The sequence below is a fragment of the Athene noctua genome, chromosome 4 (assembly GCF_965140245.1).
Source record: "Athene noctua chromosome 4, bAthNoc1.hap1.1, whole genome shotgun sequence".
In the NCBI taxonomy this organism is placed as follows: domain Eukaryota; kingdom Metazoa; phylum Chordata; class Aves; order Strigiformes; family Strigidae; genus Athene; species Athene noctua.
Window position 1 is genome coordinate 17,980,103 of NC_134040.1, and position 21,813 is coordinate 18,001,915.

At 35.1% G+C, this 21,813-nt stretch overlaps 1 protein-coding gene across 6 annotated transcripts in view; it reads right to left on the reverse strand.

Moving 5' to 3' along the window:
• The window catches only part of LCORL (ligand dependent nuclear receptor corepressor like), an 83,093-nt gene that overhangs the window by 35,604 nt on the left and 25,676 nt on the right, over positions 1 to 21,813 (reverse strand). For all 6 annotated transcript variants that reach the window (XM_074904571.1, XM_074904572.1, XM_074904569.1 and 3 more), the window contains exons 2-5: positions 19,596 to 19,661; positions 12,977 to 13,056; positions 12,588 to 12,717; positions 3,429 to 3,683 (exon numbers count right to left, since the gene is read on the reverse strand). In XM_074904571.1, the coding sequence (XP_074760672.1) occupies positions 3,429 to 3,683; positions 12,588 to 12,717; positions 12,977 to 13,056; positions 19,596 to 19,661 (531 nt within the window). The remainder of the gene's footprint in view (positions 1 to 3,428; positions 3,684 to 12,587; positions 12,718 to 12,976; positions 13,057 to 19,595; positions 19,662 to 21,813) is intronic.

The following is a 21,813-nucleotide window of genomic DNA, read 5'->3' on the forward strand; positions in this document are numbered from 1 at the left end:
AAGCACCTCCTCACCCCACCTTTTCCCAGGCTCAAGCTCACTACCAACTCCTCCACCTCTCTCCCCCATCCCCACGTAGCACAGGTGGGATTGGGAATGGGGGTTACAGTCCATACAATTCATCTCTACAGCTCCTTCCTCCTCACACTTTTCCCTTGCTCCACTGTGGGCTCTTCAGAATCCACAGTTCCTTCCGGAAATATCCAGCTGCTCCAATGTGGGGTCTTCCACAGGCTGCACTGTGAATATCTGCTCCAGAGCCTCTTCAATGAGCTGCAGGGGAATACCTGCTCTGGTGCCTGGAGTGTCTCCTCCCCCTTCTCGTCCAACCTTGTTCTTCACCCTGCTGTTTCTTACTCCTCTGCCTCTCCAACACTTTTGCTCGCTCTTAAACATGTTTTCATAGAGGCACCACAAACCTCAATGGTGTGCTCCACCTCGGCCTGCTGTGGGCCTGTTGCAGAGGTGAATGTGCCGAGCACAGGGCAGCCCCTGACCTCTTCTCATAAATGCCACCCCTGTAGCCCTCCCCAACTACCAAAACCTTGACATGTAAACCCAATACACAGGGCTATCAGGTCTGGAAGTGTCAGAGCTGAGTATTTTGAGAGTACTTCAAAGATGGCCCACAGACATGGGAGGAAAGTAAGAAACTTTCTTAAATGAAGATAAGATCACCCAGACATCTTCACTAGCAGAATCTTTTTCCAGTATTGAACTAGCAGTTCGCTTAGATCTGTTCAGTGTAAAAAAACACTTCTAGTAGTCTAGAAAATAAAGCTTACACCTTCCTCTCAAGTCCAAGAATTACTGATACAGGAACAATATTATCTGTTTTATTATTTAGATCATTAATTTTAAAGACAACTACTGTAAATATAAAGCATCTACCTAAATAGAAAATGAACCTGAAGCATTTATGTTTAGGTCATTATCTGCTTCACAGGATTTCAATGAAAAAAATGTCAGCTTTGAGGATTCAGAGCAACATACAAATTTGAACTTCCTACTCTGTTACTGCCCTTCATTTGGAAATTGTAACAGGAATTACAAATAGCAAATAATAAAGAGTTGCATGACAATTAAAAGACACTACTAAGAAGGGAACAGTGGTATAGTTTTTACAAGTCTCCAGACTGAAGAATTATACTGTCAGACAGAATAATATATTTTTAAAAATAATCAAATTTTAAAATTTCACAATTCAATACTGTAAGCATATAACAATTCAATACATCCAAGCTTTCTTCAGGAAAAGGACTGAAGTAAGTGGTAGGTAGAATAATAATACATAGTCTCTGACAATAACTAATCGAAAGAACTTTTCATGAATCATTACACCTAGAACACAATGCAAATAAAAAGAGCAGGCTGACTTATTCCATCTTGATCTTACTTGTGTTGCTACCACTATAGTGGAAAGCTAAGACATCTCAAAAATTGATATGTTCATGGGAAACAGGAAGCACAATACAACTTCCCTGGTAGATAAGATAAGATGGCTTGAAATCTTTCTCCAGCTACAGTCTTGTTTTAATACTTCCTCTCATTTCAGTAGCTCTAATCTTCACAGCAAAACTAGTATCTTTAACATCTGCAAAACACTCCAGCAAACACGTCACTGAGAATCTACAATATTTTACAAACTTTTACATAGTAAACTATGTATGCTGAGAAACTATTTTAGCCTCAGATGTTTTGCTGAAGACACACAATTCTAAACTTGCTGTTTAGCCTCATCATAAGAAAAATTAAAATAAATACCTCAATTTCTCTATATTCTTAAGTTTTTCTCAGACAAAAGATCAACAAATTTTCAAATAGCTAAGGGTGGCAGCAGAATTTCTTTCCCATCCCTGCCCTGTTCACCATCTGCCTTCCTTTTCATTCCTCAAAGATTTATTTGGGCTCAGAGAGGACCAGAACTTGTCTTTGGGGACTTTTCTCCCTCACAGACATTTTAAAATAGTTATTCTTTATAACCAGCTGTCGACGTAAACAACAGGCTACAATGCTGATATCAGGAAAATATTTTATTGCTGCTGAAAAAGAAATGTGGTTAAACCTTGCCAATTTTATATCTCTAAAATCTGTAATTCATCCATAGCAGAGGGTATGACAAAGCATAGCAGGTATTTTCTCAGGATTTAATCTGCACAAGGTATTTGCTAAATCCAGGCATGAACTGGTTTCTGCAGACCATGCAAAATAAAAGCAGGAATTCCACAATTTCTTAATGCTTCTGCTGTCAAAGTATGCTTAAAATTAAATCTAGAATAGGTATTTTAGCAAGGTAAATCCATGTCACAATTCCCCTCCCCCCCCAATTTAATGTCATCTAATTAAAGACTGCATCACTAAGCACACACACATGAAATCTGCTTTCATTTTGACCAATGTATTTTTTTTTTTAATTTAATTCTGCAGTTCTACCTTCTTTTAACTTTTTTAGTATGGTACATGACATACAGGTAAACTTTTTCCCTTTGGTTTGCAGTATTATTGGATTAACAGGGACCCTTGTATGTATAAAAGACAAAAGCTGCTTTTGTCACTGCTTTTAGTTGCACATGACAGTCAAAACCCTTCCTGAAAATTGCTGCTAATCCAAATCAAGTTCAAAGTCTAAAACACTCTTGTGATTATAGTGTTATCAGTTTTGGATAGCAATATTTCTTGAGGCAAAGAAATTATTTTTGTATATGAGGGTGAGACAGACTTTTTCTTTTTCTAGCTTTACACTCAATTAAGAAAGTTGCACAGAACTATAATGATTAAAGCATGAAGTATGGAAATTTCCTCCCAAATTAATCTTCTCTTTCCATCATTCTAACCACTCTATATTTAAAGAATCAAAGTGTCCAAGGGCTGACACAGATGGAATGACCTTTGCTCTCTGGAATTCCACTATGTTTCTTCTTTTTCTCAGAAGGCTTAACAGCCATTTCTTCAACAAAATTCTGAACCACTGGTACCTGTGACATCCACAGGTGAGCCGTCTTAGATTCAGTATTCTAAATCAGAAAAATTCCAATGCCATATATTTAATGCGGGCATTCAAAAATGAGAATATTCATCTGCCAACAAACAAGATGAAATATGTTTCTAGAAAGAATGTGGGTTTGGTTTGGGTTTTGTTTGGTTGTGTTTTTTTTTTTTTTTTGGTGGTTTGTTTTGTTTTGTTTTCCCAGTTCCCTTATAACATTTTTCCTGGTGTTTAGGTGTTAAGTTGATGCAATGCCAATTTTTTCTTTAACCTTATTTTAATTATGTAATTCCCCTCCCCCCCCTTTATACTGATTATTACTTTGGAAAGACAAAACATATAGATATTTGACACAGACACTTTTTTTTTTTTTAAAAGGGAGTAAGACCTAATAAGGTAATAAATGACAGCAAAACACAAATAAGCAGATATAGAAGTTTACCTTGCTGAGTGTTCTGTTCTTGAGTTCGATTCACAGTGAGGTCTAGAGGGCTATCCTGTTCTTCCTGAAGGGAGTTTTCCGTTTGGTTCATTTGGATACTTTTACATATCAGACTTGGTTCAAATGATGAACCATTTCTGTTCTCTTGAATTTTGCTACTTTTTGAAATGTACTCAATTGCAAACTGACGGATCATTTTTTTCATTAATTCCTGAGCAACTAGGGGAATGTTAGGATCACAGTTCTGAGGAAGATCTAGGAATAAAAGAGAACAGCACAGGCAACAGATGTATTAAAAAACAAAATTTAATTAATTTTCTTTAAATAAATATTTCTTATAAGCAAAATAAATGCTTGTAATAAGAACATATGTAATGAACAGATTAATTCAGATGTCTATAAGTTTTTCTTATGAGCACTCCTAACTGGAGGTCACTTGGAAGAACATGTTTAGCACACATCAGTAATTTTTACCTTATTCCTCTGTAATAGCATTCAAGTAAAACTATATGGGTGCATAAATAATGAAAGTATGGGAGTCAGAATCTGTATTTATTGTTGATAAATAAATGACTTTTCATTTGTAGACTGTTCATTTTCAGTTTTGAAAATAAAGAATTTTGAATCACACCAGTGAAAGCTAAATAAATCTATGAATTAATACATAACGAAATTACTTTCAAAGCACAACTGTAAGAAAAAAATAACTTTAAAGCACAGTTCTATAGATTAGTCCTTTTCATAACAGAACAGTTGGACTTTTGAGGAGCTGATATTAAAAAAAGAAAAAAAAAATCTGTTTCACCTACATATTATATTCATCTACAGCTTATAATCCCCACTGTAGATTCAGGATTCCAATATCAAAACTGATATTCTGCTACTTAAAATGTCCCATAAAATTGCAGTAATACAAGCGATTCAATTTTACAATTATGTTGTAAATGTTTATTGTAAAATCCCACAGGATTTGCAGGACATTTCTAGGACATTTTCAAAGTGCTACCAACAAAATCATCTGGGAGAAAATCTTTATTTCCTATTCTAAACTGTATGTACCCTTTTTTCTGTTTGTGTATGTATCAGTCCCATAGAAAGGCACATTTTAAAAATACAATACAAAAGGATCAAACATGAGATACCTATGACTTTATTTTAATGTTATCTGTCATCTAGAAAAAAGTTAAACCTCTTAGTGAGCACAGCTGAAACTACTTTTGTGAATCACTGAAGAATCCTAATATAAAGAGAAGTACCAGAAAGATGAACAAAATAAAGATATGTAACTTAGCATAGAGTTTCTTAATTGTGCTGCGCTTCAATGCAATACTGTATTGATGACTACAATATTTCATTTCACAACACAAGCACAATTGCTCATACTCAAAGATCTCTGTTCTTCCTTAAAGCAGCAGTAGTAGTACTCATTTCACTATTCCCCTCTTCCTTCTTTTCCTCATCTCTACACACACCCTACAAAAATAGCCCTTTCAGTGTTTTAACCACTGCCCATCCTTGAGTTCACAGAAAATGACTGAAACAGATTTCAGCAAGAAGGGACAGCAATTTAAAGATTAAAAGTAAGTGTGAACGTGATACAGAAGAATTAGCTTTTAGGTCAGCCTTGATTGCCTAAAAGCAATGCCAAAGGACATTGTGTCAGTTACCAGAATACTTAAATTCATCTGAAACAGATAAGACAGACAATAAATTGAGTTTTATTTTCAAGGAGGTGGAGAAACTAAAAGGACTGGATCAGGTAGATGTTTGCACACGCAGTGTAAATTTCCTAATAGGTAGCTTGAGGATCACACAGCATATTTGCTCAAACATTTTATGTCAGTGAAACTATCCATCTACTAGTAATAAAGAGACCATTGAGATAGATCAAAGAATGCTGCTCAAGTTTAGGATGAATGTGTGGAAGATATTTTTGTTGTTTTTCAGGTTTATTCAAAACATATTCCATGTTGAGACTTCATTTTCACCAGAGTATTGCAAGTAATTACAAACATGCACATATGTGATCTGCTGTCTAAAGCATACGAGAGGGCAGCCTACTGTTCAGATGCTTCTTGTCAATACCTTTTGTTTGCCCTTTCAATAATGTTTTAAGAGACAGGTGAAGCTCCACCATTTTCAAACACTGAGTATATGCTAGATTTCTTGACTTCAAGAGACCTTATCTAAGGCATTACAGAACAATTTTGCTTATGATTGAAGCTCTATCTTTTGACAATCTTTCAACCAGATCTCTAAAAAAATTTTTTACAATTGATAGGAGTTTCTAGAGGAAAGGTATGAGGTAAAATTCTAAATGATGGAGGATATGTACAAAGAAAAAATGTCTCTCCATCATGTAACACCCAGGCACAGATATTCTTTATTGGTATTTCCCAATTCTTAAATAATGAAATCAATCAATGTTCAACTGGAATTTTATCATCTGGAATTTTATCATCTTAGACACACACTTACAGGGAAAGAAAAAACTCAACAAAAGATACTGAAGCAACAAGGCAACAGGTGTAAAAATGTTAATTTATATGCAAAAAATAACCAAAGAACAAGGAAAGTTAACCAATAGAGTTGAAAAACTGAATTATTTAGGAACAAAAGTAAATGTCTGCATGACAGGGGAATTTTAGGTCTAGACAACCAAAACCAACGATCAGTAGCTTAGCTTAAAAAAAAAAAAAAAAAAGCTGAACAAAACCAAAACAAACCCAGACACAAGCAAACAGAAATCTGACAGCCAGTAACCAAGAAACTCACAGAATGAGATACATGAAACATCAACAACACTGAATGGCCTACCAGCTATCTGGTCTGGAATGACCCTCCTTATACAGAGAAAGCAGTTTGTTGCATGCACCCAGGAAAAACGTCTTCAAAGATTTTTAAAGAACACGTGATCATCAGTGCAAACAGGAAAGACAGGTATTTTATATCCTGTGCATTTAAAAAGCAAAATATCATAAAGCATAGAGTACACCCACCATCAGCTGGAAAACACAACAGCCTGGAATAAATATCTGCTTATTAACCACCAACCCCACCATCAATTATTATAGAACTGCAAGAACAAAGCTCCTCCAGAATTGCCAAGTTTCTGTTGCCTTTCTGTTCCACTTTAGACTCTTCACACATTAACCGCTTTTAACTGCAGGAGAAGCCCACTTTTCCATTAGGAATAAACTGATCTTTTGACCTAGTTGGGATAACAAAGGATTTATTTTTTTTGTTCTTATATTTTCTTTATTATTTGTTTCAATTTTTTCTAATAATTTCTGAATACTCCCTATGGAAGAATAAATGCAGCAAAATTTCTCATCTATTCAACTGCTACAGCTACTGGCAGTTTACAGAGTTTAAGTTGATTTACTCTTAAAAGGTAACACGGGGTTGGAGATGGGGAGGTATCTGAGAGCATATCATTTGGAAGATATTCCAGGAGTGCATCCAAAGTGCTCTTACTGCTAATGTATAATACATTCAATCTACAGGACTAAATCACACAGTCTAAGGTTAATGCCATAAATTCCAATAGTGTCACTATCACATTGACTGTTCTATTGTGTAAGTCATTCAATTGTAATTTATGTTGGAAGGACCTTGGGAGGTTTCTAGTAAAACTGCCTGCTCCAAGCAGGGTTGACTATGAGATCAAATCAGGTTGCTCTGGGTTTTATCCAGTTAGGTCTTGAATATGTCCATGGACAGAGACTGTACAACTTCTATGGTAGCTTGTTCCACTGCTTATCTGTCCTCATTTTTCCTTACACAGAAAAGAACTCATTTCAATTTGTCTAATCTTCCACTGTACTGCTATACATTACTGTGAAGAGTTTGATGCTGCCTTCTCAGTAACCTCCTCAGAGGTACCGAAAGCTGCTCTTGATCTATTCCTACTAATGCTGCTTTCCTTCCTAATGGAGAATGAAGCTGTGGATGCATAACTTCCAGAGTATTTTGCAGTTAAAAATAAATTCCCACAGCTCTCCAAATGATACAGAACAAAAATATTAAAGATGTTATTCAAAAGAAAGAAGAAAAGGTTATATAGTTTCATGTACAGTGTTCAAAAAGAAAATAGTAAGTTTTTGAAAGAAAGTACTTTAAGGATAAATGCAACTTTTATATAATGTTTTATCAATATAAGGCCCTTGAGTACACACATTTGAAGATTTGAAGTGTATTATATAAAGTCTAATTACTTCCATTCAATGGCTGGAAGTTTTATTATTATACAGTATGCAATGGAAACATGTAGAGACCTGTAATCTTAAATTCACAGTGGTGAAGTTTCACTACACATGTGAAATTTGTAATTAGTCATATAAAATTTTTAAATGTAGTTTAATATATTTTAGGGTAAGTATTAGGTCTCTGAACTTAATATCACTAGCAAATATTTCTTAATTATTATCAGCAGATGGCACCAGATATACTTTGTATTACCTAAAAGGTTTTTATTCTAAGATGTTTTATTAGGAGTCATGATTATAGCTTCTTACAGAGTTTTATAGCTACATGCCTACATATGTTTAAACTTCCATTTTCCACATAGTTGATTTGCCTGCATTACTCTGTGGACCATGTAAGCACACATATACTACTTCAAACCCAGCAGAACAGTCCCTAAGGATATATAGTAAAAGGTATCTCTGATGTTCCTCTAGTTTCTCTCAGATCACTGTAGACCTCCTGATAGTATTACAATAAGAGAAGGCTAAATGACACATTTGTATGATACAATGATATTTTCTGCTTGTGATTGTCAAGATTACAGTCAGAACGCAAGAGAAGGCAGTAATAAAGATGATTTGATTTGCATGAAGATGATGTGCAGTGATTTAATTCAAAGCTCATATTTAGGATTAAGACTTCCCCAGTTTATGTACTGCACCACATTGTAACCATCCAAATCCATCTTCTTAACTCTTCTGTACATTAACACTATGTATGATCGCTAGACTGCAATGCACAACATAACACATTTAACTGATATTCCAGACTTACATGTGTATTTGGCAGAACAAAGGACAAGGAGTTAAAAGCTCCCACAATAGTATTCCACAATAGTTTTCTATTTCTTGAAAAACAGTATTTTTTCATTAAAAAGTCAATAGTGACTTAATTTCTATTCTGATACAATACCAAAGGGCAGTGGAAATCAACAGGGAATCACAAACCCCCTTGTACCTTACAACCCTGTTGTGTGAGTGGCAGAAATAAGAACACCTGGATGCTTATTGGTGTTTCCTGTATTCACTGCAGCTCTTCCCTTTTCACAAAAAGGCCACGTTTTCTAGAATGACTCCAACAGCCAAATCCTGACAGCAATATTCTCAGCTCTACCTGTAAACTCGTCCACCCCACTGTTAGATCACCAGCAAGTTAAAAACACAGTACAGCAATTTATTCTGAGCCATGTATCATGATTAAGCTTAATTAACTGGACTGATAAACAAATGGAAGGAATAAGAGCCTAGTTTACTCTAATTTTGTTCTTGTAAAGATTCAATGTTTTTCCTTCCTCTACTCAGATGGTAATTTTCATTACTCTATACACAGTCATATCTCTAAGGGTTTTCTTAAATGTAGTTGAAAATGACCAAGAAATTCAGAAGTCAGTGAATACAGTAACACTGGCAAGCGAGCAGTAAACACAAAAAGTGTTTTACTTCAAGAAGGCAGCTGAAATCCTGCTAAACATTCTTTCCCAATAAACTTGAGAAAGAGGAATAACAAGAGTGTCACAGAAGTTTACTGCACAAGCTGTGACAGGGCAAATTAGAGTTCTTAAAATTATTAATAAAAAGAAATGGCAGGTACTGGATCAAGTAGCACATACATCTGAAAACTACACCTCAGAAAGTAACACTTTTTTGTAGTCTGAAATGATGTGTGCAAGATTACATTTCCATATGTCTGCCAAGTTACATATACGCTGTCCAAGAAGCGTAACCAGCTTGTGACATCTATGTGTTTGAGGTGTAACTAAGCAAAGAGCAGGAGAACTCAGAGTTAAATGCAGGTATATGATATGGGGTAAGAAAGCCATAGTTATGAATGGAAATATTTTAGAATATGAGACATACCTAGAAACAAGGAAGAACTTCAAAAAACTTAGAGAAATTATTTTGGTATGGAAAACATGTCACTGAAGATACTTGACAGAGCTGCCCAGAGAATCTGGAAAGAGTCAAGTCATTCTGACAATTTTCTCCCTCTAATTTTGTGCCTCAGTTCCTTAAATTCTACAAAAGTTTTTCAGGTTTCTATCTTCTCCTAGTGGATCATATTCTGAAGATAGAATCTGATTCACAATTATGAATGTATTTAAATGACCTTTTCTCTTTGTTTTGTTTAAAGAGCTCACATTAATACTGCACGAAAAAAGAAAACTTCCAAGAAGATACAGTGTGGATCACTAGAAACCCAGAAAATTAATAATCCACGATCAGAATGTCTGATCAACCTCTTAACCATATGGTTCTGCCATGTAATGATGATCATGTATGTCACATTCTATGATATTCATAGAAAAAAACCCCTAATATAAGGTTTTTAAAGAACATCATTGAGTTTCCTTGTACCTGCTTCTTTGTGACACTTTTCCATTTACATAACATTAAAGTACACCCGTTTTCTTTTGTCAGTCTATTCGGCTTACAACACCAAATGGGTAAAGAGAGATGTTATACTTCGGAAGAAAGCACCTGGGTTTCAGTTATGTTGTTTAATGGAAACAATTCGTGTTCGATGACAAAAATTACTTTGGCTTTACTGAGATGCCTGCTGAGGACAGGGTTTTCCTACAAACAACTACCTACCAAACTGGTCTTTCACTAGCACATAGTAAAGATAGGCTCCTAACAGGAAGGCCTTACAGCCTCTCAAGAGTTTACCCATCTTGTCAGTAATTTTATCATTCTCTTAAAAGGACAGAGGAATTATCTTTTTCTTAGATTCTACAGATAAATCCTCATCTATGAATGCCTGAAGGTTGTATACTGTAGACAATGATATAACACAGCTGCATGTTTTGAGATCTTCTAAACCGGATTCCCAATAGAAAAAAAAAAAAAAAAGAAACACAAACCAAACCCAAAAAAAACAGTCTTCAAAATTAAACCCAGCCACATACTAACGTTCTAAAATAAAAGAATTATGAGAACAATAAATGCAACTCTCAACTTTGCTCACCAGTCTTAGTAGTTGTTCACAAAAGCCCTAAATGAAACAGTAAGAGTATATGATCTTGAGGAGTTTGCAATCAAAACAAGTGTTACTTCTATTTTAAAGACAACCGAACAAGAATTCTACTTTTTTTTTTTTTTTTGACACTGAAAGGTCATCTGTTTTAGTACCAGGTATAAGAACTGTTCCCTAGCCAAGCAATTACTTTAAATTTTTTGATTCCTTTTTTCCTAAGTTGATAACTGATCTCAAAAACCTACAAAAATTAAGAAAGCAGACTTGGGATTTTCCTAGTAAAACTCTTCATCTTCCCCCTACAAAGCCAAGACAATTACTTAAATACCTCAAAGTGATTTCACATGCCCTTTCCAGATTTCTTCCTTTTCACTTCCCACAATTTGGAAACTTTGCTGGAACCTGAACTGAAACAATATTCTTAGAAAACTCTTCAGCAAAGTAACTCTTATGCAAGAATACACAAATACTTCAGAGAATCACACACACAAAAAAATTTGGAAAACAAACCCAAAGTATTTTCCACAGAGAAAACCTTTTTAACCTAGCGTTACTCAAAAAACCTAAGGAAGATGCTAAAAGCCAAACGCTCTTTGCAAAAAACTTCACAGAAGTCAGTCACTCCTGTACGGTGAGGTCACACCAAGTTTCACTTCTCCCTTGATAAAGGTTCCTCTTAAAGAGTATCAAACAACAGCATCTCCAGCAGAAACATAAAGCAGGCAAATGTGAAAAAACCTGTACATCAAGACCAAGAAAAGATCTAAGAAAGTAGAAATTTGAAGGAATTAAAATACCTGCCTAGGGAGATGCCATGCAACTGGGCCTGTGATGAAAATACAGTAAGAATTTCAGAAGTAGTGAGGTGGCAATTTCACTGGACATTTTATTTCAAATGTAGAACAGTTGGTTTCAAAGAAACTCAATGAACGAAAATGGACTCAAAATGCTGTTGCACTCCATTTAAAGTTCTTTAGAATCCTAAAGCAAAACTTCAGATGAACACACAGATGCCCCATAGAGAAAAAGATTCCACCCACCCTAGGTTCAAGGGCATAGTAATCTCTTCCTGCTACAGTAATGTAAAGGGGAGAAAATTAACTTTATTTTTTCTCTCACCTATGAGAAGGGAGAGAATGTGTCTGACTCCCTCTAATTCTTTGTTAGAGCAAGAGGGCTGTCATTCTAGTCATACTCAGCTATTTGACATCCAAGCACACCTACTAAACCCAAGAAAAACCTGTGGAAGTTGTAGTTTCTGAGTAGAGCTGTATTCTCATTCCTTATACAGAAATTTAAGGAAGAAAATGAATATTTTTGTGGCTGTTGACAGTGACTAAGTAACTTATATGAGCCAAGCTGACTTGTCAGTCACTCACATACTGCTATAACTTGCTGAGTGCCAAAGAACAAGGATAGCCAAAGAATTAATGGGCTACTAAATACTGTATTTTGATAAGAAGTTTCAACCTCTGTCTTGGATGTATTTGAAGTAGCAGCTTTTGCACGAGAAGATCCCAAATCCCATTTTGTCATCTGTAAGACACATTCTCTCACGTTAAATGGTCTTCCTGCTGAAAACTAGAAGGCAAAGTTTAGGAACAGAAAATGTTTAGATGCTTAAAATTCCAGAGAATGGCACCTGAAGTTAGCATAAAAACAAAGTAGCAGCTCATGGCTAAAAAACCCAAGAAAATATAATGAAAAGGAATTCAAGATAACAACACACAATGCAACAGGCAAATAGGAAGAGTAGTGCTTCCTTTGATGATTCAAGTAAGCAAAGAAAAAGATTAAGAAAAAACAAAGGAATAAAGAAGAGAAACAACATTCCATAGACAAATAAAAACTACTTAAGAATCAAAAATCAACCCTAAATAATTTGATTCTTCTAAATTTGTGTTATATCCCTTGATGTAAAAGACATGCTTTTATTACCTTTCTTTCGAAAGAGTGCATTTAGATAGTTTTCTGCTTGGCATTCAATCTTATCAGTGTTGGACTGGCCCTGAGATGACAGTTCCTCTGTAGGCGTTGACTGTGAAGAACCGATAATTGATGCACGATCCTGGAAGATATATGAAGATAACAACACCTTTCAGAAGTTAGTATACTGATAGTACAATATACAATTAAATTATTGAGCTATTAAGTGAAAAAGAATCACTAAAAAGATACTACAAAGCCAAACCACCTCACTCCCTCTCAAACTATCTTGAGTCAAAATGCAGTATTAACCTATTTGCAAAATTCAGTTCTCCGATTCTCACTTTCAAACCACAACTTGGGCATTGGGGAGTCATTCTTGATACCATGTTGATACTTACACTGACTGTTTCTTTGTGTAAATTACAAAAGGAACATTTCTCATCCATAGACCAGTCAGTCAGCTCTTCTGGCTCACAGTCTTAAAAGAAGAAAAAAAGGCAGATGTTTTAAACAAGTAAAAATGAATTTTGAGAACAAGATACAAATCCTACATTCTCTTAAATAAATTCCATCATAATATAACATGCATTTATTGGTACAATATAATTAGTAGTATCCAATTCTTCAGGTATTTCCAAAGTCCTGTCTGGCTCACATGGTTCAACTTTCAAATAGCAGAGCACGCTCTTCTTAAAAGGAAAGGTAAACGCATAGATTTCAGTTGATTACCTATCACAGTTACTAGAGGCATCCTAATACTGTAAATAAAGCTCTGAATTCTCGTAATTTGTAGTCACACTTTTAACAAATGTGCATAAACCTGTAGTAAACTAAGCTAGGAATTAGGATATGGATTCCTCACCACTTGAGCTCTGTATGTTGTACTTGCAATATTTTAATTGATTTGATACCATCATTATAGGTAAACCAAACCACTATATTCACTTGTAGCACTTGATTCATTTAGAAAACTTTAAAGTAATTTTATATGTTTTATCAGAAGGTGTACTTTGGTCTTGAGGGAATACAAGATTTAAATAGATCACCTATATCAAGTCCAGTCTTCTCATACTGACTCATACTGAATGGAGACACTCCATCTATTCTCTTTAAACAAGTTATTAAGCTCCAGTTTCAAAAGTTAAAGAGTTTTCCACCATATACCCTTCTCTTCCCAAACCACCAACTGCTTTAAGGCTTTTCCCAAAGCAACTGTGCTAATAGTTAAAAATTAACCTCCTAATATTCTGTTTAAAGTAACTCACGGCAAATTATTCCAGTTTGGTTTTGTGACAACATTGTTCTTATACCCATGAACAATAACTGTATAGTTATTTAGTACCTTGATATATTTACAGAGAATATAATTATCCCTCCTTTACACTTCATTTTGCTAGGTTTATCTAGCCCACCCAGTTTTCTCTCCTGAGATTCAACCCCATCTTTTCTGCATAGTTCTCACTCGAATACCTGTTTCCTGAACACAGGTGACCAAGATCTCAAGACAATGCCTTTCTTTTACATCTACACCTGACTTCTTTAAACTGTAGACAGTACATTTTCCTACAGTATCCTACTTGCAGCATTTTGGCAGATGAATACGAACCTAATTAACTACACCAAGGTCCTGTCCATCCCATTAATTTCCAATTCGTGTGCTTATCCTAAACAACCTTTTTCCCCCCTTATTCATTACCTAATATGTTTCCTCCTCTTCTCTGTACCACTTGTGAGTCAAGATAAAGGCAGGGAGATCACTTACCAGTTACTGTCACAGGCAAGCCAGAGACTCAATTTGGGGAAAATTATTTTCATTTATTACCAATGAAAATAGGTCTGCATAATGAGAAAGGCAAAACTAAAACCGCATTATCACCCCTTCTTCCTAGGCTGCAACTTCACTTCTTCATTCCTGACTCTTCTGCCTCCTTCCCCACCCCAAATAGCACATGGAGGATGGGGAACAGGGGCTGTCCTCACTTCATAACAGTTCTTCTCTGCCACTCCTTCCTCCTGACATTTTTCCCCAGCTCCAGTGTTGGGTCCTTCCTATGGGCTACAGTCTTCATGAACTGCTCCAGTGTGGGTCCCTCCCACAGCTGCAGCTCTTCATGAACTGCTCTAGTGTGTGTCTTTCCTTCAGGGAGAGACTGCTCCACAGGCCCACAGTTCCTGCAGAAAACCTGCTCCTGGGTGGGCTCCTCTCGACAGGCTGCAGTTCCTGCCAGGAACCTATTCCAACATGGGCCCTCCATGGGTCAGTTCAGGGCATCTCCACCTGCTCCAGTATGGGGTCCTCCATGGGCTGCAGTGCAGGTATCTGTTTCAACGTGGTCCTCCATGGGCTGCAGGTTCTACCTACTTCACCATGGTCCCTTCCATGGGCTGCAAGGGAATCTCTGCTCTGTTGCCAGGAGCATGTCCTCTCCCCTCTTTCTTCTCTGATCTTGCTGTCTGCAGGGCTGCTTCCCACTACACAGCCCCCACCCCACCCCTGCTGAGCTTTTACTCTTTCTTAAAGATATTACAGAGGCACCATCAGAAACAAAATGAATCCAAAAAAATTAGGTCCTTAAGCTGAGTGTGACATAACTCAAGTAACTCTGTATTATTATTTAAGTCTAGTTTACTCAACTCTAAAATAGTAATTTAGAACAGAATTCTGTATTAGCAACATATTATATGCTTCCAGGGATGCAAACCAGCAGTTTTGATAGGTCGGACTGCTGATGATTAAAAACAGAAATGGGATTTTTCTTGACTGGACAGTAACAAAAAAAAAAAAAAAAAGAGTTATTTTTTTCTGAATTAATCTAGCTATCCCAGCCTGTGAGAACTATTTCTTTAAGATGTCCACAGATAAAAAAACCGCACACTATTCTTTTATAACAAGATGTTTTCATAGTTTTCCTTGCAACCACTGTAAATCTCCTTATGAATGTTGGAATTCTGTGCACAACTCCAAGACAGGTTTTATGTTGTCAGATAAATTCTTCTGCCTTGTAATAATCCTGAAGTTCCATTGTTAAAATTCTAGCTAGAGAACGATCCTTGTGTGTCACCAAAAAAGCAAACCTTGAGGAACATCAGCTCTGCATAACACCAAATTTATTCAGAGAAATATAAGCCATGTTCAAAATAACACATTAAGTATGCCAGTGAACTAAGGAAAACTGCCATCAGATAGCACATATATACCAGGATATATCAAATATCAGGCATCCAACAGTCTCAGGTCACCACCACAGGAAACATACCAAGACCAGTGTTAGCTTTTGACTACAGATAGACAACCATACTCTCAGAAAGATCAGAGGCACAGATGGCAGTTTAAGCAGCACAAGCTTTCTCTTACTGCACTCAGTTTGGGATCATGATTATCTCCCCTCTCCATTTTATCTTGCTTGGGGTCAGCTGAAGAAAGCTTTGTTGACAACTGAAAACACTAGCTAGCCCATGAGAAAAAACTGTGCAAAGAGCATTTTAATACTGAGCATTACTTGAAACAATTTAGTACAAAGCTGTTAAACTTATTTCAATTTTTTAAAGAATAAAATGGTGAATTTGACTAAAACTACTATGTTTTTTCATTTCTTAAGCCATTAAAATATTTGTTTCCCCAAACAATTTTTCCCAAGAGGTCATGCTGAACTAAACAAATTACAGACATCTGTAGTATTGAACCGATTCCATGTTTACCTCTAAAATGTGAATTGTCTAGTAAATCTAAATATGAAATAGCTTTAAAGTCAACTTACTTTCCAGTATTTTCTACATTAATGTCCCAATAAATTTTCAGCTATTTGTCACAATTCTAAACAAAACACCCCCTTCCTTTTTACACAGCACTACTGCTTCTTAATAAGTACACTGGAATATCTGAGGTGTTTATCATGTTCCTTCATCTTTTTAATTTCATAAAAACTTGAATTATACTAGATTCATATTTCTAATATAAATTAACCCCACTACTTAAGAATGAATATTCCAGAACCTAAGGAAAAATAAATCACTCCTTCAAATAAGCCTTTTGTCTTGTATAAAGAGGTTTCCTAGCACAGAAAGGATGAGCCGCTTTTCCCCACAAAACAGTTTTTTCTCTGTCCATAAGAGAACAGAACTTCAGCATATAATCCCAAAAAAGGAAATATACACACAGCAGATGATTAGAGGAAAAGCCTTCTACCAGTTTAGTAAACTATCCCTAAGCAGAATGTAAAAATTAACAATTTATATGTGAATCTACTTGGGCAAAAATGGGTGTAAGTGAAGGATTAGAAAGCCCTAAGGATTCAATGATGGAAGAAGCCTTGAGCATGGTTAAGAGCATGACTAAGGTCAGATGCCACGACATAGAACTCGACACCTTTGCAACCCTTGCACTATCAAAGCAATCAGGGAAAAAAACTGGTACTGAATAACAGAGTTGTTGAGAACCGTTTAAACAAACCCAAGGTAAGTCCTACCTATACATCATATAATAATTTTGAGATAATGGAAGAAATCTTGCCATCTTCAGGTTACTATCAGTTATTATAGGTGGCTATTTCAGTTTAATTAGTTTGGCTTCTCAGCAAGATTGTTTCTGAGGTTTGCAAGATATTTGTTTTGAAAAGTAAAAAAACCTAGTAAAACTGAAGTGTGCCTTTTAATATCTAAGTTGGTCATTACAATTTATTATTCTCTCAAGCAACTTCAAGAGAATACAATAATCTATAGATCAAATACTATGTTCAAGAGAACTATGGAAAAATATCAATTAACACACTTATATTCCATACACATTCTTTTTTGTTATGTTATAAAATACATAAAACAAGCAATCTAAAAGAAGAACATGCTGTTGTAGCTAAAAGGCATGTATTTCACAATTGATTCTCACACATTTCTGGATAAGCCAGCCATGTAATTTCTTGAGGTTTCTTCAAAGAAATAGATACTCTTGCTAATTAGGCATAATGCTGCATGCTGACAGTACTGGTTCGGTGGTTATAATGAGAAAAATGGACACCTTATAAGATACAGTGATTTAAGCATGTTGCTAAGAGTCTAAAAACTTGGATTCTGATTCTGCCAACCATATATTTTGTCAACTAAGGCAAATTTTTTTACTTTGCATCTTAGTTTCACTACCTGTAAAGTGAAAAATGGTCTTTAGAGAGTGGAAAAGATTTATAACAAATCTAATGCAATTCAGACCTCAAATTAGAAATAGACTTGCATCCTATACTAGAAGGTCTACCTCCTCTACTGTGTTTGTACAAAACGTAGCCATTTCAAACGGGTTTACTGAAGTTACAGACACTATATAAAAACTAACCAAAAAATAGCAAGGTAAGGTGGGTATCTCAACCTAATGCTCCTTCATCTCTTATGCAGTTGCTCCAGAAATAAAATCAATTTTACGGATGTGTCAAACAAAAACAAGTTTTAATATTTGAAAGATTCAGGCATGTTACTGACAGACATTCTTGCAAATTGGAAAAAAATTAGTTTCAAAACTTTACATTTTAGATAAACATGAATTCAATTGGCAGGACAAAGTCACTGAGGCATCAAATACCAAAGATCCTCTGCATGCAACGGAAATAACAGCTCTTAAATAGGTTACAGGAAATCTTCAAGAGCATGAGGTAAATAAACTAAAACTTCAAGACAGCTCAAATATATGCATGCAGGAACTCTAAAGGATATATATAAACACCTTATTGTGCACTATCAGGCTCCTTTAACACATATTCTGATTAGCTCAGTACTTTCTGCTTTCTTACATAAAAGCAAAAAAAAAGTGTCCTGAATTTTCTTTCAAAATGTAAACTCTGATACAAAAGAATAAAGCCTTAATCACTAAACAATGCAAAGCCCAATACATAGGAACACACTGCAATTACAAGCAGAAAAAAGAGATACTGTACACTATTATAACAATGTTTTCTTCCCTGCTTGTTTATCACAGCAGATGGGAGTACTACTCATCAAAATAAGCTTCAACCTGAATTAACACACTTTTAAAATGCTTCCAAATCTGACTAGTGGCATGCTTAGCTTTGTAAGTGGTGAAAAAATATTTTTAAAACATCAGTGAAGTAGTATTTCAAGTTTCCCCCCCCTCACTTGAAAATATGCATATGATACAGGTCAAGAAACTTGCATAGTATGAACAAAACCATAAACAAGTTAAAGCAATAAATTCCAAACCTATTCTAAGCAAACAAACAGTATATGCCACTCTGCCTCATGTACTAGCAGTATGTTACATGCCTTACAAATTACACTATAAGATAATAAATTGTAAAGAAATGAAACGGAACATTGTGAAGGTTCGGTAACAGAAAGAACATTATTTAAAGCCATGAAAAAGAACTTGACAGAACACTTCAAAGCAATTTTGTGCTGGATTTTCCTTCTCTGCTTTTGGTAAAGACAGACAAATAATTTCATACTTAACTAAAAACTCAGGTGTCATTGACAGCTATTCCATCAAAACCAAAACCATTTGGACTACAGACAGGTCTTATAACAGTAATGGAAAATATATATTTCTATATATTTATACACACACACTTAAATAAACTTTTTATTTATGTATATACTTATAGATAAAAATATACAAAAACAAAAAGCTTAACTTCTTTATATACACATAAAGATGTGAAAAAATGCTTTAGTTTTGACCGCTATAAGAAAATTCATTTTCCCAATTAATATTGGTAAGAATCTTAGCAGCTTGTCTTCTCTTTCTAAAAGCTGTCCAAAAAAATGAAGTATGAGATGCAGTATTTCAAAAAAGTCTTTCTCACGAGAGCTTCTCAGGTAAGCTTAGTAATCCAAAATTTCCCCACATAGGAACAAAACCTAGGTACCATTTTACCTAGTGTTTTGCCTGTGCACAGTATTGACAACATGATTAAATACACATTTGAAAGAAAAACAACTGAAGATTTCCTTTTTAGAATTCAATATATGCTAAAGGAAGAACTAATAAAGGTAAGTGGACTAAAATGCTGGCTCATTTACCTTCAAATAAACTGAGGTCTCTTCGTAGCCTTGGTCCATAAAGCCCTTCTAAGATACTTTCAAAACCTGGAGACAAAAGAAACATTTAAAACAGTAAATCAAAAGTGTGGTTAATGAAAGCAAATTCAAGAACACTGGCAACAAGTATTCTCAAATTCTGAGAGCAATTCCAAAAATTGTTATATTTATGACACAACTAATTACTCCTTCCACTATAGTACTATTCAACAGAATTAGAAGATAAAAATAAGGCAACTGCCATCTGCACACAATCAGCCTATTAAGCCATGCCCCAACAACCTCATTAGACTTAAAATAACCACCACAGAATCTTAAAGGTGGGAGGATTAGCCTCATAGTACAAGTGAAGTCTCTCTTACACTGAGAATTAGAATCATGTATGAATGGGAGGGGGCATTGGAAAAAAAAAAAAAGGGAGAAAGCCTTCAAAATCAGAAATTTCTCATGTATGATCACCTGAAATTACATAATCTAATAGGTTAATATTTCCACAAATATAAAAAAGAAGCTTATTTTGCTTCTGATATCATAATGTTCTCTCTAGTCCTCTGTATCTGAACAAAAACATTTTAAAATTGAGGATTAGATAAATCCAATTATTTTCCAGATTTACCAACTAGTCTGTTTAGGTATTTGGTAAAATCACATACTGTGTGAAGAGACACAGAGCAAACCAGATGATTTAAAAAAAGCAAACAAACAAAAAACTCAATAAAAAACAAACAACCAGAAGATGCTTGACAACTATGAAATATGGTAAGAATTTACATCATTATCAATAACAGAAGTTTTGTTCAATATAGAAACAGTTTCTAAGTGTCCCTTTTCTTCTTCCAAATAATAATCTTATTTTCAACTAAGAGGATAATTCAAAGCAGCATTTGAGGGTTCTAATTTATCATACTCAAGACCTGTCTATATTAAAGATGTAGCTATTTTACAATACTCTGCAAGACTGTTTTATCATCACACCACATAAAAGATACCAATATCTTCAGGAAACGACTAACTACCATCAACATTTAGAATCATAAAATTTGCTCATCAGCTGTGATGCCCTTTAAGACAACAAAACATACTACTCTCCCATCAAAAATAACATTTATTTTTTGGTTTTGAGTGTATGATACACTAGTATAAGGAACAATAAACATGTACCATATCTTAATTAGGATGTTAAATAATACATGAAAATCCTAACACAATCAAGAGAAGCTATCTTATCACGCAGGAGCTGTTCAGCTTCATGGGTCACATTTTGTTAAAGTTAACCTTTCAATTTTGTATTATTTTACATTTTTAATATATGATTTATATTATTAAATCCAATTTCTTATAGTTATACTTGCTATAAATCTATCTCAGCTATAAATGTAACTATTTCTACTATTTTTCTACTTTTCTTTGTAATTAATATAGTACTATGTGAGAACACAAATTAAGTGACAAAACCAGTCCTCTCACAAATATATATACAGTTTTTAAACACAATCTACAAAAATTATAAAGCAAAAATCCAAGGTCCAAGCATACACTGAAAATTACCTTAAAGCATTATCCACCGACTCTTAGATTCAATGTAATATAAATTCACATCATATTAGCATTGCACAAATTCCCAGTTCTTCTGGCTTCAAAGGGTTATGGACAAAAAAAGCAAGAGAGATGAAGAAGTCTGAAGTTAAGATAGCAATTCCCCAAACACAACAGTCTAGAAATATAAATCACACTGTGTATTATAATGATCATTAATGTTGTAAACTGAAAGCCACTTTAGCTCAGCAGATAGCCAATACTTAGTGACAATCATTTCAAGAACCTAAGTAAAGACACAAATGGAGTGAAATATCTCTTGGAGATGCTTGTACTCATTCCAAAAGAACAAACACTAACTCTCATTTCTGAACTCTTTGTAAATCAAACAACAGGTAAACTCGTTTACCATTCCAGTCAGCTCCCAAAACCTCCTTGTTTTTTGGACACCTACTTTCCCCTTCCCTCCTCCCTGGGTGTAAGGGGTGTTACTTCTTTCTGCCTTTTACTTATACCTGCTTCCCCTACTGCCTGCTCCCACCTATGCAAAAACATGAGCACAGAAAATCCAGCTCTGTGAAACAGCGGTTTGTTAAGGAAGAATGAAATTTCCAAACAGACTTCCATGCAGCTTGTATTAAAGATGGCAATTAGCACCCCGTGG